This window comes from Centrocercus urophasianus, unplaced genomic scaffold (genome assembly GCF_019232065.1).
Source record: "Centrocercus urophasianus isolate 14NV4802_14NV808 unplaced genomic scaffold, USGS_Curo_1.0 seq_12, whole genome shotgun sequence".
NCBI lineage: Eukaryota > Metazoa > Chordata > Aves > Galliformes > Phasianidae > Centrocercus > Centrocercus urophasianus.
Window position 1 is genome coordinate 1,306,961 of NW_024884364.1, and position 19,206 is coordinate 1,326,166.

Genomic DNA, 19,206 nt, shown 5'->3' on the forward strand with positions numbered 1-19,206 from the left:
TGAAACAATTTCTGGTCTGGGAAACCCCGGACAAAGAAAGCAATTGGCACGAAGGCTTCCCAGCCAGGAGAATGAAGTAGGTATCATGTCAAGGACCCCTGCTTGTACCACCTCTGGGGAAACATCACTTTTAATAAAGCCGTACCACTTTGTTATCAGAAATCAGTCACCGTGCTTTATTTAAAAGCTGCACTTCATACACTGATATTTCTGGTGGCTTGCAACCAATATCAATGTATCACAGAAGGTTTTGGAAAGAATTTTGCTGATACAACCCATATTCTTCTTATATTTATTTACACAATCAGAGTTTATTGGCTCCTGTTATTTTGTGAAAGAATGATCAAAAGCTGGTTGATTAACTCAGAAAAATACAGAAACTTACTGTTTTCCTTTTTGTAGTATTCTTTTCTATTATTCTATGTTCTCTGACATTTCAGTTTGCCAACCAGAATATCGTACACTGGCTGATCAAAAAGTGTGAGATCTCTTTTGGATTACACTGCACTAAGTTTTGTAATTTTAAGTACATACGGACAGCTGATCACCTTTGCATTTCCCCCACTTCTCTCCAGTTCTTTCCTGCCTCATGAAATAGCATAGGAAGGAAACTGTTTAAAATGGCTTAATCCTTGTGACCAGTCATTCTTTCTAAGCAGGAGAAAGGCAGGAGAAAAAAAGCATTGAGCATGCAAAACTTGTTAACAAGGATAGTGCTTGCTTATTCTCCTTAAGGCAAAAGCAGCACAATTTCAGAAATTATGTTCTTTTATTGGCATTTGTTGATATGCAAGTCTTGAGCCAAAGCTGCTTTTCATTTGCAGAAATGCTCTGATGCAAAGTGCATAACATAACTTTTAATGTGTGTTTTAATGGGTGGAGTTGGTCTATTTTCACTGGTGACAGGTGACAGGATGAGGGGAAATGGCCACAAGTTGCGCCAGGGTAGGTTTAGGTTGGATATTAGAAACACTTCTTGATAGAAAGTGTTGTTAAGCACTGGACTGGGCTCCCCAGGTAGGTGGTTGAGTCACCATCCCTGGATGTGTTTAAAATCTGTTTGGATGTGGTGCTCAGGGACATGATTTAGCAGAGGGTTATTAGTTAGGGTAGTATGGTTAGGTCATGGTTAGATTCAATGATCTTTAAGGTCTTTTCCAATCTGAGTGAATCTATGATTCTATGACTAGCAAGAAAGAATGACTGTGCTAGAGAGATGAAGCCCTTTTCTCAACCCTGGAGATTTCTCTTGCAGGAGCAGAAGAAGATAGTCCAAGAGCTGGGAAATGTGGCTTGGTTGGAAGGGTCCTCAAGGATCATGAATCTCAAACCCCCTGTCTCAGGCAGGGCTGACAGCCTCCATATCTAATAGTAGACCAGACTGTCCATAGCCCCTTCCAACCTGGCCTTGATCACCTGCAGGGATGAGGCATCCACAACCTCTCCGGGCAGCCTGTTCCAGCACCTCACGACTCTCTTCGTAAAATTCCACCTGATATCCAAACTAAATCTTTCCTCTCTCAACTTAAAACCATTTCCCTTTGTCCAGCTGTTATCTACCCTTTCAAATAATTGACTGCCCTCCTGTTTGTAGGCTCCCTTGAAGCACTGGAAGGCCACAAGGAGGTCACCCCACAGTCTTCTTTTCTCCAAGCTGAAAAAGCCCAGCTCCCTCAGCCTGTCTTCATAGGGGAGATTCTCCAGCTCTCTAATCATCTTTGTGGCCCTCCTCTAACATCTCCTGTCTTTCTCGTACTGGGGGCCCCAGACCTGGATGTAGTACTCCAGATGGGGCCTCACAAAGGACAGAGTAGAGAGGGACAATCATCCCCCTCCCCTCTTCTGATGGAGTCCAGGATACCATTTGCTTTCCAAGCTGCAAGAGCACAGTGCTGGCTCATGTTCAGTTTTTCATCCACCAGGACCCCCCAGGTCCTTCTCTGCAGGGCTGCTCTCAAGGACTGCTCCTCCCAGTCTGTATATATGCTTGGAATTCCTCCGGCCCAAGCACAAAACCTTGCACTTTGCTGTCTTGAACCTCATTAGGTTCACCCGGGCCCACCTTCCAATTTTGTTGAGGTCCCTCTGAATGGCATCCCTTCCTTCCATTGCATCAACAGCACCACTCAGCTTGGTGTCATGAGCAAACTTGCTAAGGGTGCACTCAGTTCCATCATCATTGTCACTGACAAAGAAGTCAAAGATCGCTGATCCCAAGACAGTCCCGTGGGGAACACTGCTGATTACCAGCCTCCAGCTGGACATAGAACCATCGATCACCACCCTTTGTCTGTAGCCTTTCAACCCATTCCTTTTCCACTGGATGGTCCACCCATCAAATCCACATCTCTCCCATTTGGAGATAAGGATGTGTTGAGGGACCATATCAAAGGAAAGTCCAAGTTGGTTGCCTTCCCTTTGTCCACCACTACCATCACCCCATCACAGAAGGCCACCAGATTGCTTAGGCATGACCTTCCCGTGGTGAAGCCATTCTGGCTCTCTCGGATCACACATTCACTCCTCATATGGTTTAGCATGTCATCCAGGAGGACCTGCTCCATCATCTTCCCAGGCAGAGGTGAGACTCACCAGCCTGTAGTTCTCCAAGGTCCTCCTTCCTCCCTTTCTTTTACATGAGAGTGAAGTGACCCTTTTTCCAGTCACCCGGGACCTCACCTGAAAGCCATGACTTTTCAAATACGATGGCTTGGCAAATATGGTGGCTTAGCACCCACACCAGCCAGCTCCTTCAGAACCCTGGGATGCATGTCATCTGGCCCCATAGTACGCTTTCAGTCTTGTGAGGCGGTCTTGGACTTGCTCTGCCCTTACAGTGGGGGTGTGGGGGAGATTTACTCCCCAAACCCCCACCTAGAGGTTTAGGGTTGTCCTGTATGGCAGTGGTGAACTTTTGTAGTGTGGGCTGTGAACACAGTGCCCACTGACATTTCTGTATCTTCGAAGGACAGCTCCAGAAAAAAATGTTCATCCTGCAAATTAGGAATTAATAGCAGTTCAGATGGGTGACACCTGCTGGCAATGCTTCTGTATTAGATATAGGAGGAAGGCTTATTTGAGATGCAGGAATGTTAGCAACCTCAAAGGCACACTGCTTGAATCCTGATTGTTATAGGCAAAAGTCTGAACCAATCAAACTTTGCAAACAACCAGTGACATCTCACAAGAATGTGGTGTCCTCATTCCGCAGAGTACTCCCCAGTGCTTTCTCCATCTGTACAGGATGGGCTAACCACCTCCCAGAAACACAGGGTGGGGTAACAGAGCTGTCACTGGAATGCGCATTCTTTAGCATGGTTAGTGGAACTATCTTTAGAAAACTAAAAGAGAAAACAATATCATAAAATAGGCTTTAGTGAAATATTTTACCTCCTGCTTACAGTAACTCCTGAGGCTCCTGATCTCCTCTGTAAATGAAGACAAAAATCATTGAAATTACCTTTTATCCTTAGGCGAGTATTATATCTAAGTTATATTTTTGTTCTCTTTAAAGAACTTACAAGATGGCAGGTTTTTAACAGGAGAGATAGGAAACAACCAAGTGAATAAACTATGGAACAGCAAGAGAAGATCAGAGTCTCAGAGAGGAAAAACAGGACAACTTTAAGATGCGGACCAAATGAATTCTCTGGTAACTAGAATCTCTAAATCTGAAATTGCTTGAGGGCCCAATGCAACTACCAGTATATATCAGAGTAACCAATAGCTGACTGGTTTATGGCAGCATCACAAAAGGCTGGAGATTGGCTGGTGCGCACCTGGAGCTAAGGAACTCCTTAGAGCCTAGAAATCACTTGAAGCCATGGTGTGTGGCACCAGACACTTGCTGGTTCAGATATCACTTATATCTGTGTGCCTGCTAATATCTAATGGTGTTAGCTGAGCTTAGATGCTCTCTCGGCTAAAACCTAAAATACCTCTCTGAGGTATTTTCTGTTATCATACTGTTTCACTTTTTGCACATCAGCACATAGAATTATTTACACAGAGGGATATCATATCTCAAGACCTAAATCACACTGCCGAGGGACTGTGAGCATGCTACTGCCACCAGTATGCAAGTTATTTCAAAAGCATTATGTGAATTGCCAAATCAGGTGCAGTTCTGACACCTGCTGTAAAGCCACGTGGTCCCATTGCAGGCCATGGGATCGTGCCCTCTTTACAAGCCGGTGAAGTGGCAAGTAGATCAGAAGCCTCATAATCTCCCAATTAAATCCACACCTGGTAAATGCTGCCTGAAGAGCAGGTCTGGGTTTTTGCCTGGCTGTGCAATAGACAGGAACTGATCCTCTTTTGACTGCCACTGTTGCCACCAAATTTGTTCCTTAAAACAATACTTAATACTTAAGAATACTTAAAATAAAGTATTCTGATTAATCCTGGCTGCCTTCTTCTGTATCTGCAAGTTCCCAGAGATTCAGACATCGGTCTTTAACAGTTTAATTCTGAAACTGATCTGTTGAGAAGAATAGCAACAGTGATACCCAAGGAACATTTCTCCCACTCTGCCATTTACTAATGCTGAAAGCAGATCGGAGTGTGACTCCACACCCTTTATCATTCTTTATTATTTGGACACCAGTACTTGAGCTTAGGGGTGAGCTTAGGGGTGAAAACTGGTGATATGACCATTATATGAATAATGCTACAGATATGAAAGCTGTACAAGCTTAAACCTTGTGGACAGTAACCCACTGACAACCTTCACAATGCTGGACATATTGAATGTAGCAGAATTAAATGTGATACAATTGCATTGTTTACTACATATTTTTTTAATATTTAGTTTATCTTGGAGATTTGAGAATGTTGGTCTAGGACAAGTGTTTAGGTTTTTTATGGCCAACTTAAACACTACTTTCTTTCTGTGGGCTATTCCTCCCTGTGCTAAGAATATGTGTTTGTTGTTTTTTTTTCATCTGACCTGGCTAGAACTTGTTATTTATGAGCTTCAGCAATTTCTTCAGTATCACAGCAGATTTGTATGAAATATTTTTAGCCTCCTCTTAGCTCTCTGATATCAAATGTGTCTATGATATAACTTTTTTTTTTTTTTTTTTTAACATGTATTTCCGGTAATACAATAGAATATTAGCGTCCCAATTCCGGCCAACAAAGTTCCATCTATACCAGATAATACCTCCATGAGCTAAGTAAAGGCATGGAAATATTGTCCCAGAGATCCTGTGCTGATAGTCTTGATGATTTTTTAAAGTCTCACTCTCTTTAAAACTTACAGCATTCATGCTTTGGTTTTAATTTGAAACCAAATGTGTGGGTAATGTTTTTTGAAATTTAATCATGACTCTATATCTGAATTTTGCTTTACAGTCACCTTGTCTCCGAACTTTCCAAACTAGTTGGGATTCCATTTCTGAATCATGCCACAAGACAAAAATCTCACCATGTTCAGGGGAAGTGAAAACTCACTTTTTACATGGGCAGCATTTTAATTTCACTTAAGACTTGTTTTCTTTAAAGACAGAATAATTTAATTCTGCAGAGTGAGCTCAAACACAGTTCTTCTGTATGAATGCACTAGCAGCCTGGTTTTGAATGCATCTTCGATGTGCTCACTCCTCATTTTGACCAAGTGAAAGAAGGCTGCGCTACTGCGTTCCCAGGTGACATATATGAACAATTTTCTTTTTCCCATACTGACATAGTGCTGAGAACTAAAACATTTTGTCTCACATGGTCATCATCCATTCTTCCACGGAATGGACCTCCTTCAGCAATTTTGAGTATCTGGACACAAACTTGACCACACATATCCTCTTTGACCCCTGTTCAGACAGACATCCAGACTTCTCCCAGATCTGCTGAGGGCAGGCATGTTGCTCAGGGCTTCAGCCTAACTATGATCTAATTGTCTGCTTTGCATTAATAAGAGAATTTCAAGGTACAGCAAGATATCTGCTGAGGAGTTTCTGCCACTTTAGAAAATTATAGCTATCCATTAAATAAGGCTTAATGAATCCCCGATTTAAAAACAACCAAAAAAGCCTGAATTAATCTGGCACATGCATTATACGAGGTGTAGCTCTCACAGACAGGAATTATTAGGTGCATGGTTCCTGCCTGAGTTGTGCTGGACTTTCTAGAAAGATAAAGGAACTTTGAAACTTCAACAAAGAAGCTGAACAGAGAGTGTTTGAGTATTTTCTGACAAAAGGGCATTTCCTCAGAAAGCAGTGATTTGCCAAAAGCAAGGAGCTCTGAGGAGTCTCCTGGCATGTGCTGAGCTTGCTGAAGTACAGCTGGAGTTCTCATAGGCCCTTTCATTGAGCCCAACAGGAGCCCAGTGTGGGTGGGTGAGCAGCTTGGCTCCTCCTGACCAGCCGATGCTACAACTCTGTGATATCTCACCCATGTTCTCACATCTAGGCAACTAGGCATCTTGGGGCAGGCTGCCTTGCTGGGCAGGCCTGTGGGACACTCCAGGCTCTCTGGGGGTCTGTGGGACTGGGACAGATATATTACCATGGCCAGGAGTCTTCCCCAGCTGTCTGGACTAAAGAGGTCCTGAAAGCCCAACAGATTGAGCTGAGCTTGAGCATGTTGGATCCTCATTGGCAGCCTTGCAGCACCCAGGCTGATCATATGCAATTTAGCAATTTCTTCTGTTGCTTTGAATGGGACCAAAAAAGCATTTGAAAATTATAATTTCTTATGAAGTTTCAAGGCCTTGTGGGTATAAACAGATTAAACTTTGACGTGTGTTCAGCTGATGATCTACCATAAGTTAACAGTGTCATGCTGTTTCGAAAAAGACAAGTACCATGCTGAGATGTATAAACAGAGCTGTAGCTTGCAAGGCACATGGAATAATCCTACCACTGTTCAGCACTGATAAGGGCCCAGTGAGAACACTGTGTTCATTTCTGGGCACTGCTCTGCACTAAATTTGGAGACACACTGGACAGAGGTCAGAGGAATGAAATAAGAATAATCTTGAGTTCAGGAAAGCATTGTTTCTTACAAAAATAATGAACGTAGTTTGCTTATTCTAAAAAGAGAAAGGAAAAGAGAATGAGTGGGTAATTAAACTTCTAAATTGGTGTGATTTTAATGAAGTAAGCACTCATCTGTGATAAAAAAATAGGCTTACACTGTAACAAAGAGCATTCAAGTTAGAGGTGAGGGGACATTTGCACTGGTAAATGTAGAGGAAGCAAGACTTGGAGTTTGAGTTTGTTGCCCCGGGAGTCTGACGTGTCTTCTTTCTTGGAAAGCTCTAAACATGTACAGGTATTGCTGAGCCCATCCTGGGCTGAGGGTCGGATCCTTTCCTATACAGTCAATGCACAAACTTGATCAGCTGCAGTTTAAAGTCATTCTTAGTTCCTCTTAGACGAAGAGGTACTTCAAAAGTAACATATACCAGGAATGTGCCATGTGGCTTTTCACACAAAAAACAAATTGAATATTTCTGACTTCTCTGTATGATTCCTGACAAAACAGTGCTGACTGCAGTAAACTCCTGCTTGTCCCGAGGTGCCTTCTCTTCTCCCCCAGGTTCTGTTTCTACCATGCCTGTAGCTGCTTGTTTTCTCTTGCTATTCCTGAAGCCACTCTACATTTCTCCACTGAAGTTTAAGCGACACAGCTGCTACTTTATTTCCACTTCCAGGAGAGTTCAAAATCAAAAGGTCTGTTGAAATAGAAAGAAAAAAGAAGCTTAGTTAAAGAATAATTTAATGGGGAATTCCCTGGAATTCCCCTAGGGAAAGAAAAGAATAAAAATAGGACTCTGTTTAAAAACATTGCAATGAGAATACTTTTACGTTGTTGCTTTTTTTTTTTTCTAACAGAAGAAATTTCATGGAGTTATGCTTGCTGAATACACATACTGGAGAATAAGCCTTCTGCACTGAATAGCATAGAATCAAAGTATTTACATTTTAATACTAACTAATGCCTTAAACATAAAACTATTTACGAAGGAAAGAAAATAGTACGAAAAGCTTCCTTCTAAGTGTAGTTCCTTGTTAATATAATATTTTTTAATTTACTAGATGAAAACTGCAGGAGCACAGTAATTTGTTTTGTTAGCAGTACAATTTCCACTTGTATTTTGCTACATTTTTATGTCTTTAGGCATGTATTAGCAGGTAATTCAGTTTTTCCTTTAATAAGGAAGAGGCCCATAATCTTAATCTAATTCCTGCAACAAAAGATGATGCCAGAGGATAATAGCTCTTGGTACCGGCAGCAAGCTAATAGCTGCTCATCACAGAAACAGTATCTTCAAATATTTTCAACCTCAGGTATGGAGAGTACTAGAAAACTGTTGACAGACTTGTGTTGTATTAAATGAGTTGAAGATACTCGATGTCCCAGCTATTGGATGAATTTAGGTATGGACAGCTGTAAATGTTAGTGGGAAGTTTACAAGGAGCTGTATTGCCTCAGTTTGCTGCCATGGGAATTCTTACAAGCTCATAAGAGGTAGAACCTGTGACATTATTTCTGTTCTCTGTCCCGTCTTGAGAATAGCTAGTTCCAATTTATTCGAAGGAGAGGTGCCAAATATTACCCTAAGCCATGAATTTACTTTCATTGCCTAATTACTTGTCTAATTGCTTGAATGACTTCTTGGAGTACCAAGTTCTGTAAATACTGCTTTAAAGTTAACCTTTTTTACCAGATTAAATCTGTTTCCTTTCAACTTTTTCTGCTTCAACAAAAGAAGCAAGAATATCAATTCCCTTTTCCTGCATTGAATACTTCAGCCATGTACTGTCTGGTGGCAAAGAGAGTTTTCTAATTATTTAGAAGTTCAACCCACCTCCATAGCATCCCAGTAAACTAAATTACAATGTCTGTTCATGATGAAAACTGCTTCCTTTTACATAAGCAAAGAATCTCAAAGCTAAAAGAAAGAGTTGTTAAAGGGAAAACTGAAAACTGGGAAAAACAGTCATAAATGAGGAAGCTGTGATCTTAAGCTCACCCTCTTCCTACAGCAGGTGAGAAGTCATTGATTCTACCCCACCTTGTGTGAGTGCTAAGTGCTGTGACCCCTCTAAGACCACATAGCCCCCATCTCCTTTTGCCAGCTGGGAAGGAGGAGGAGGAAGAGATGCCCCGGTCAGTCATACCATCTCATCTCTTTGTAACCACCATCAGAAGTTATCACTCTGTGCTTCAAACATCTGGCTTCTAAGTACTGCATGCTTCCTACAGAAAGGAACCTCTGACCAAAGCTCAAGCTTTTTCCTTTTTGCTTTGCCCACAAGAGCTCTTGCTTATTGATTTAGGCTCCGTGTACTGTCCATTGCTTCAGATATCTTTTATTCCACTCTTTCCTTCATGTCCTTTTTTAAACAACACCAAGCTTGCTGCGTGTTCACCAGCTACCTGACTGTATGGACAGGAGCATCAGCAATACGCCAAGGTCATTGTGTAAAGCGTTCTTCCGCAGCAGCCAGAGCAGGTCTTCCTCCTTCCATAAGATCAGACACCCATTCTGTAGATCATTGTAAATATTTACATGGGGCATCAGACAGCTGGAGGCCTTTGTAAACCAGAGCAGAATTAAAAGGGTCTGCAGCTGACAAACAAAACAACTGTTTGCATTTCAGTAATGCGTCCTGCAGGAACTGGCGGCATTAGCCTCAGCCAGGCAGAGAGGACATCAGCATGTAAAATGTCTGGCATACTTTTCACATATTGTTTGAATCCATAAGAGAAGGGAGGAAGATGACACTTCCTAGCTGAGAAGTGAAAAAGCATTTCCTTCCCTTTTCTATTGGGCAATGAAGAAGCAAGAACCACCACCCACTGGGAAAAAATGAGAACTGAAATTCTCAGGAATAGTTTTCCAGACCCTGACTCTTTGCTCTGATTTGTCACCTGCTAGTCCTGGCTCTGGTCATCCTGTTGTCAAAGGGTCACACATGAATGCCAGAGGTTTCTCAGTAAAAGACACCAGAAGTCAAGGTGTTAAAACAACACACTAACAAGCAGTAGGATATATTATACCCTGGCTAGAGTAGTCCGAGGTAACTCCAGTTGCTTGCTAGAGGAATGCTGCAAAGTGTTTTCTGTCTGACAGTGTCAGCAGCAGCTGGGCATTTCATGTCCATGTTTCAGATTTTGAGGATGGTGCTGAAATGCCCATGCACAAGCAAACAAACAAAAACCACCAAAGCCTGCAATGCTAGGTTCCTACAAGATCTTTTAATGTGACTCCACATTTCTTGGTAGAAAACTGTTTGCCTGTACATATTTTGAACTTCAGCTAAAGATTTGATAGCCCTTCCCAATAAATTTGCTGGGACCAAGGCATAGCTTAAAACAAACCCACGGTAGGGAAGTGCAACATATACCCAGCTGTCTAAGCTGACTGCAGCAGTAGCAGAATTATGTGAGTTTTGTCTCTTTTTTTCCATTGACTGCTGCTTCTGAACCTTCATTTTAACAGAACTGTATGAAATATTCACACATACTTGGTGGTCATACAGAGTGCATAATAATAATAATTATTTTTTTTTTAATTACTACTTCTACTACTGCTATTATGAACAGGAAACATTAAGAACCCCCAGGATCCTAATGTTTTCCTATAGTAGCTCTTCTTTTGACCTAGGCAGAGGTCAAATCTGTCTAGATATATTCAGTGCAGTATGAGCTGTTCTTGTAAAAAATTCTCAGTACTTGAAAACTCATGATAACTTGCTCTAGAAATTAGCTATCCTCAGAATTAGCAATAGATGCTTGACTTTTAGTCTCAAAATTGGCAAACTTCTTATTTTTACTAATAGCTTTTGTACCTGTTCCCAAAGATTGAAGAGACATTTGTTATGAATTTTTGTGCCCCTCTCCTCCTTTGTAACCATAACCATTTTCATATAATTGTTAGCTCTTAATTTGGCAGGCCTGTAGATGTACTGCGGAGAAAATGTATTGAGCACAGAGAGGATGCAATATCTGTCATCCCAAGAGGATGCAGACTTCAAAGCTCCACAGCTAAGCCTGGAGTGGTGTGATGACTGAACCTTTCAAGCTTTCATAGTTAATTGTGGAGAAGTATCTTGATTTCAGGTACTTCCCTGGAAGCCATTCTCACTTTAGATAAAAAAGTTTTCTCATGACTTTGTTTCGTTTTTAGTAAGGATAACTTCAAAACAGAAAGTAAAGACTGACCAATGGAAAAGATGAGATGAATGGGTACCAGAATCTTACCATAGTTCTTTACTTAAAAGGTTTGATTCTCAATGCATTTGATTTTTCGTTATTTCCAGTTTTCCCATCCAAGACCCTCTCACAGTGTGTTCTGCTCACTGAGGTCTGATTACAGGTTTTGCAGGGTCTCCAAGTGAGACACCACAGTCATGCAGAATCATGGGCGGATTTCATAATCCACTTCGCAAGTGTGGTAGAGAGTGAGGACATCTGCAAAAACCTCTGCTGCTTATTTGAGGAGGTGCATCTGTGATCACCGGAGTGCTTGACACTCTTTGAAAGTTGGGATATGTCCTTGGTTGTTGACTGGAGACAGCCTGTGAGGGCATAATGAGATGTTGGCTTGTCAAAGCAGAACCACCGTGAGTGCACGGGGCTCTGCTGTGTGCATGGAATCACTATTGGTGTCTTTATTTTTCAGTTCTCGAAGATGGGCTCTCTGTAACGCTTTGGTCATGAAGAAACAAGGAACACTGAATTGTTTTACAATGGAGAAAACAGAGGGACAAATACCAGCACTATGGCTTCCTCCTTGTTGCTTGTCTCTCTGCAGACATGTGTCCCAAATGCTCTCTGGGCTGTATTAAGGAAAGGAAAATCTTAGACATTACAACATCTGCTTTCTTACATCGTCTTTTCCAATTTTACATCCTATAACCCCTTGGTGAAAGGAGGAACAATGACTTTATATAGCTGCTGTTTGATTCTTTTGCTGTTTACCTGGAACACTGCTGCCTATGGGCCAAACCAACGGGCACAGAAGAAGGGAGACATTATTCTTGGAGGATTGTTCCCCATCCATTTTGGAGTGGCTGCTAAAGACCAGGATCTAAAGTCAAGACCCGAATCAGTGGAGTGCATAAGGTAAGCCACAAAAAGAGAAGATAAAAAGTTCTGGTGGGAAGTGCTACAAGTGACAAGCTATAAGCTGAATGTGTAGAGATGCAATCCAGTACTCAGAGATCGCTGCTCTATAAGGCATTGAGAAGATATGGTGTAAATAACAGGAAAAGCAATTTGTAAGGACTGGAAGTGTGTGCAGTAGAGTGTCGCAAGTAGTATTTAGACAGCAAAAGAAGGCAATTACACAGAGCTGCCAAAACTTAAAGGCACTGATGTATCTGGCCATTCACAGTGGATGTTTGAATAGCATCCAAAAATTAGTTTGCCTAGCAGAAGGACAGAAAATAAATCTAGTGCCTTTGAGTTCATTTTATTGCAGCCATGCCTTGCAAAATAGCTCAGGAGTCAAATTTGGAGATTGTTTACAGTCTACCTCTCATCTTCACCAACTGTTCAGCCCAAACAAGTGGATGAGTGAGAGTGGAACAGATTACTGGAAAAACTTCTACTGAACATATATCTGTACCATTAGGACCTCTCTTTGCAAAGTCCCAGATTTGAACTCCTTACTTAGTCTTTTCTCACCCAAAGATTTCTCCTTCTCTTTAAACAGTGCATATCAGGTTTTGTCCAGATCTTTGGCAATTAACTGGATGGAGAAATACCTGTAAAAACTGCTTATCTTATTATTGAGGTGTGCTCTTTTTATGAAAAAAACATGGGGATTATTTAACTCCTCAACCCTGTACATACTACACATCACAATTGGGAACTGGCAGAAACAGATTCCAATTAAAACACAAAATAAGTTGATGTTGAATTTTGCCATGCCCTTGCATGGGAGAGCACTTCAGTATTATAGGACCCCTTCTGTAATCTTATGCAAAGAAGTGCATATCTGGAATTATTTGGGCCTCTCATCCTAGTACAGTTCTTTTGCAATGGGGATGAAGAGTTACTGACAGCATTTCTGCTGTGCCTACAGATCCGCAGTGCAGTTTCCCACTACCTACTATTTTGATATAGAGCAGAACGTATCCATCTGTGTTATGAGATCGTTCTCAGATTCCCTCACAGGTAGAGGATAGAAAGAAGTGTAATTAAATAGAGGTTCTTGTGGCTTCTTAGTTTCATGCACACAAAAGTCATAAACTAAATATATGTAGAATGCCTTCTTCATGGAGTGAAAAGTAGCTTGTTTCAGTTTTCTTTTCTCGCCTGATTCACCATTTTAAAACTGGAATGCTGAAAAGTGACGGAATATTTCAACTCATTGTCTTCTTTACCTGCTCCATGTGGCAGGGAGGACATGCTAGTATTTGCAGCCTGAATATTTTCTGCCAGCACTGGGTCAGTATCAGTGACTATCTTAACAAGGAAATGCCATTAAAATACACCACAGGAGAATCCTTCCCGAGAACTACTGCAAGTTTGTGGTTGCCAAAAGATATATTAGCTGGGTAGTACTACTAACAGCAGGCATATTCTGAAAACCTAGGCCAGCTGTTAAGAGGACTCAATGGGAACACCTTACTGCTATTTGATCTGACAAAGGCAACCTCCACCTGAAATTTATGTGGGTAAAATCTGTACTCCTTTTGCTGCTACACCAAGAATTAGCAGGTGAGGAGATGACTGAATAGGCATTTATGCCATTTTTTCCACATTCCTTAAAGGAACAAGATAAACTGTCACTTGATAGCATAACACACACAAAAAAATAGTTAATGGAAGGCAAAAAGTCCAGCTGCAGAGGTAGTAGCAGCTGCAATTTGATTGAAGGGATAATTCAGTCACAGATAGCTGGAAGCTCTTTCATTGCATGTCTTTTCCAGGAAAGGTTTAATTCAGAAATAGTTGACTTTTTGAGAGTACTCATCAGATTTTAATGATGGAATGATTAGTCCATGGTGACAGTTTATGTACTGTGGTAAGTTTCTTGTTATTGGTATCTGTTAAATTGAGAGCAGATATTTTTTCTGAATTGATTTTTTACTTCAACCAGTGTATAAATCAGTAGATCCCTCTGGCTGAACTTGCACAGAAACCTCATGAGATGGACCATGACCAAAAGGGTCACGGTTTTTGGTTTTGGACTCCATGATTCCCACTTGGTTTTGTGGATGGCCCATTCCTGGAGCTGCTTAAGGCCAGGCTGGATGGGATCCTTGGCAGCCTAATCTAGCGGCTGGCTACCCTGCCCATAGCAGGGGGTTGAAACTAGATGACCTTTGAGGTCCCTTTCGGTCCAAACCATGATTCTATGATTCTGTGGTTAGGTTGTAGTCGGAAGGATTGCGCATGAAGATTCAAAGAACCCAATACATTCTCCTAGTCACAAGCTAGAGTTTTTCATACCACAGTTCATTTTCTTCATTTCTGGTTAGTTGGCTAATCTGGAAAAATCAAATTCATATTTTCTAGGAGAGATACAATGGGCTGCAGGTTCTTCCCCTCGTGGAATCTCCCCAGTCTTGCAGTGTTATAAACTTTTGTAGGACAGCAAATCAGCTAAAGGAACATAAGCATGCCTATACCTGGCAAGTGTGAAAACTTTTCCATACCTCTGACTACTCTTTTTGCACTTTTCTGAACTTTCTCCAGCTCTACTGTATTGTTTCAAAGCTGAGGCTAATCCATTTTATGTTCATCCCTTTTTTAGATGGGCTTTAATCTCTTTATTACATAAGAAAATATGTCACACACCAAACATCAAACAAATATGACCCTGATCAGATTTGAACAGCAACAAATCATCAGACCATGTGATATTCTTGCTTTGAGACCAAGAAAATGTCTGAGGATCCCACTGAGACCCTGCAGGCAGTTTGGCCCAAGTCTTCTGGAGTTCAGTATGAGACACTTCTAAGATAATGTGGTTTTCCTTTCTTTTGAGAACTGTTCAACCTGATCTGTTTTGTTTGCATGTCTTTCCACGTGTAGCTGTGTTTGGTGCCATACCTATACTCCCAAACATGAACTCTCTAAATAGATGGGACAGTTCTCCCTCCATTCTCAGTTTTCACACTATTCATATGTTATCTCCTTAGCTCAACATACAAACCTACTCTGCGTACATTGCACATGATTATTTGAAAAAACATTTCCATTACTCAGCAGTGAAAGGAAAAGGAATGATAATTATCTGTTATTTTGTGCTGTTATTTTTGTGCTGATTCTACTGAAAAATTCTTTGCACTTTAAGCAGTGCATTCTAGAGTCCAAAGTGAAAACTTACTCATGATTTTGCAACACCAAATGTCAGACAGGAGAGAGCACATTCTGTTTCCTGTGCTTCAGAATTACATACATGCATTATTGTTTAAGCAACCAAATATCCCGCATTTGATACAAATATACGTTCTGTCTTTGTGTACCTTAGGTGCTGTCACAGCAACATTCCTTATAACATTTGCTGATACGTGTCTGATATGCACAGTGGAGACAAAGGCTGAGTGCAGCACAAGCAATCCATGACCCCCATTCCCTATAAGTGCCCACAGAGGCCTGTTCATAACCTGATTCCTCTTTCCTTTCTTGATTTTGGGTAGATAAGCAGTTCTGGTGGTATTATCGTCAGTGTTATTGTTAGCAGCGCAATTGTTAGTAATATTGCGCAGATCAGCCATAGCCATGGATTCCTCTTCCTGTACTGAACTGTTTGCAACATGGATGTACCTATCTAGCCTGCCTCGTGGATATGTTTGCTAATACTGCTGGAGAACTGTATGCTCATCCTGCTGTCCAAATCTTCCGTACCAACACAAAATTATTTCCCTTTTCTCTTTCTCTTCCACCATTTTTAAATTCTTCTTTGGTCTGCACAATTCCCACAACCAAAGTCCTAACTTTTAAGGGTGGTAAGCAGCTCTGTTTACCTCCTGACTAAAGGAATCTGGCCAACAACTGAAGATCTCCCCTTAGAAATTTTAGTAATAGCAGTGGTAGTAGCAGCAATAACGTGTAATTAATGTACTGGAAATCTAGAGAAGAAAAAAAAATTAGCATGGGTTCAACCACTACAGGAAGGGAAGTACTGGTATTTGCTGAGAGGCATGTGCAGCCTTTGCCACCATTCTTGAATAAAGTACGTGTCAGATATGGGAGAGTAAGTGGGAGCTATTTAGGGTTTTAGTGTGGCTTTTTCTCTTCATCGTATTCTTTTGGTATCAGTTTCATGCCTTGCAGGTGATGATAATTGAAGCTCATGAATTCACATGAAGCTGTGAATTCATGGCTTCCTTTCCTTTACAGACACTAACAGATCTCAGTTTCTCCACTGGATCCAGAAAATATGAGCTGTTCTAACCAAACCAGATAAACAAACAAATGACATCTCAGTTTTCTCTTCAGGATTTTGTGCCATCATTAGGGTTTGTCATCCTTTATTTTTTATGACAGTCCCTGTGCATTTGGTGGCTTTGGCTGCATCTTATAGATGGGGAATCTTAGGGAACAACTTGAAGTCTGATTCTGTTAGTAAATCCTTCGGATGTTGCAATTTCTTCATGCAAATTACCAGCCAAATTTCTGAATGGCTGACAGACCATGGCAGTGACAGGTCACATTAGTACCACTGGAAGTACAGCACAGGAGGTCAGCTGGATCTCGGTAACCTGCTGCAAGGTTCAAAGCTGCTTTTACCTATCACTCATGTACACACGAAGCCAGAAGCAACTTATCTAACACCGTTTCTTGGGGTCTTATGATACAATAGGAAAGAATTTATCTGCACAATTTCCATTCACAGAAATTGGAGGAATCATGAAATCTTGCTTCTGTTAGACCAGCTTAGTGGCACTGCATTCATCTGACTGTATCAATGTTGGCTCTGATGTATTACTGATGTAAAGCTATCAGTCGACAAAACCAGACCTTGTCTGAAGGTCTGTCAAGTATTAGGGAAGATAGAGAGGTTTGTTTTGTCTCCATCCCATTTGACTCTTCTTTATTGTTATCAGCAGAGGTTCAACAGGAGAGAATTACAGGTCTGCTGTCCATGCTACTTTGAAGTAAATTATTAAAGCACTTCAAGAACATTCTGAATTTAGCTCACAGACAACACTCCCAGCCCAACTTTCCCCTGCAAAAGGATGCCAATCCCACCTCAGGCAGCTACAATACAGACCTAATGCTATAAATGTTCATCGGGAACATTCTGTCAGAAAGGAAAATAAAAGCAGGAATTGATAGATCTCAGGTCATATACTTCAGAAAGTGTGAGCTCACCATTTCATGAAGCTTATCTATAGAAATCTTCACCTTGATTATAAAAACATACCTCAAATCATTTTAAAATGACACTCATCTGTACTCACTCTGTATCTCTAGAATTAAATAATAAATGCATTCTTTGAAATCAAGTGGAAGGAAGTCCAGTTCTTACTGCTTTTGAGGATTCCACCAGAAATATTCCTGCATTTTAATAATTTAAACCAAGTCTTGCTATCAAATGGGCAGAATACTGAATTGAACTTCTGTATCATACCTCACATCAGTAATTTAAAGTGAATTTTCTTAATTTAAGCTTGTAAGTACAGGAATGTGTGAAAATTCTCACAATTGTACTTCCCAACTTCTCAGCAATCTTCTCTTTAAGTACATAAAACGCTTTTTGTTTTTTCCCGATTTACACTGGGAGCATGAATATATATGTAGGTCAGTCTGAAAGTAATGCTTCCAATTTATTTCCATGAAAACTACAGTGTATACAAAGAACACAATAACACTATTTGATAGAGCAAATTCTCAGCTACAAAATGCTATTTTTCAGCTTGGTCACCACCTTTAGCTACGCATTCTTGCCAGTGATGGACAAGAGCCTACACGACGCACTCATAAAAATCTACACCAGTAGAGGTGACCCACTGTCTCCACTGCTAAAAGGCAACCACCAGCTCACTACATTCACATCCACTATTTGGTTTCCACAAATGTCCAGCAAGTGTTGATGAATGTCAGAGGTGCCACTTTTTCCACGCAGAGGAATTCATTGACACACCTTTGCTTCATCTGCACTTCTGTGTGAGATACCATTTGTCAGACTGCCCCTATGCTGCCACCTGTCACATGGCAACAACATGTAACTGAATATTGTTGAGAAGGTTCAGCTTCTACTGTCATATCACCAACATCCGCCTCTGACATTATGGGCCAACCTAATAAAATTTGAGGCATTATTTTTGGAGCAGCCCTCACAGTTCCTCACTTCAAACCCTATTTTCATTTTATTAAAAATATCTGTGAAAAAAAAAAAGTAGCCTTCTAAAAGGAAATGTCATAAAACTCCTCCTTGCTGCCATTCTGATCTTCCCAGGGGGCTTTACTGTTCATGTGAGGCAGCTTGGGGTGCCTGTCATATTTTTTCGTGTACAGAGCATTCACTGCCTTATTCACTATGAGACTTGCCCTTTTTATTTCAGATCTCTCCCATTGCCTTTCACTCCCCAATGGTTTGGAAATAGAGCAAAAAAAAATAGTAATCCAAATGACCAAATTACTTCTAAATGTTCTTTTAGAACATTCCTGTTCTGATAGGTGTCCATTCTCCAATGATGTTCTTAAAAAAGCCAGATGTGTCTTTGGTCATAAATTATAACTAGGAGTTTTTATTGATCTCAGCCTTTCTGACTTGATATTGCTCAAGGTATTTGTACTGAAACCATGCTATCTGTTCTTCAAGGTACAGCCTCAGAGCAGAACTTTTTTTGGAAGTTAGCCAAAGATCTCTGGTGAAATGAAGTTAGATAAATGACCTAAAAATAAACCTCAAATGTGATATATTTAGAATTTCTGATTCCAGATGAATCAGACAGAACTCTTCTAATGGAAGTAATGTGGCTACGTTAATTCAGTTTTGAAGAAACCAGATGTAGGAAACACATTTTGGAATCAACTCATTTTATCCAGTAATTAAAAAGTGTTCAGGTCATGTATCTTGGAGATCAAAAGGCCATGATTTCGTGGAGCTCATCTTTTGAAGCCTTTGCTTTGGTATGGATATCTCAAAGCATTTTGAAATAGCACTTATCTGAATTCTAAAGTCTAGCATTTTATATAGAATCAATTCTGGGGCTGTTTCCCCAGGCTCTGCCAGTTCTGGGTCCCATCAGTTCTTCCAATGAATCTCAAGCATAACAGCTTTAACAC

The 19,206-nt window shown here is 40.8% G+C and overlaps 1 protein-coding gene across 2 annotated transcripts in view; it reads left to right on the forward strand.

Moving 5' to 3' along the window:
• Nucleotides 1-19,206, forward strand: part of CASR (calcium sensing receptor) — a 72,691-nt gene that overhangs the window by 23,919 nt on the left and 29,566 nt on the right. The window contains exons 1-2 of one of the 2 annotated variants that reach the window (XM_042811005.1): nt 7,634-7,676; nt 11,636-12,078. In XM_042811005.1, the coding sequence (XP_042666939.1) occupies nt 11,894-12,078 (185 nt within the window). In that variant the 5' untranslated portion in view covers nt 7,634-7,676; nt 11,636-11,893. Of the gene's footprint in view, nt 1-7,633; nt 7,677-11,635; nt 12,079-19,206 lie in introns of those variants that run through there. The other variant, XM_042811004.1, reaches the window with a different exon arrangement.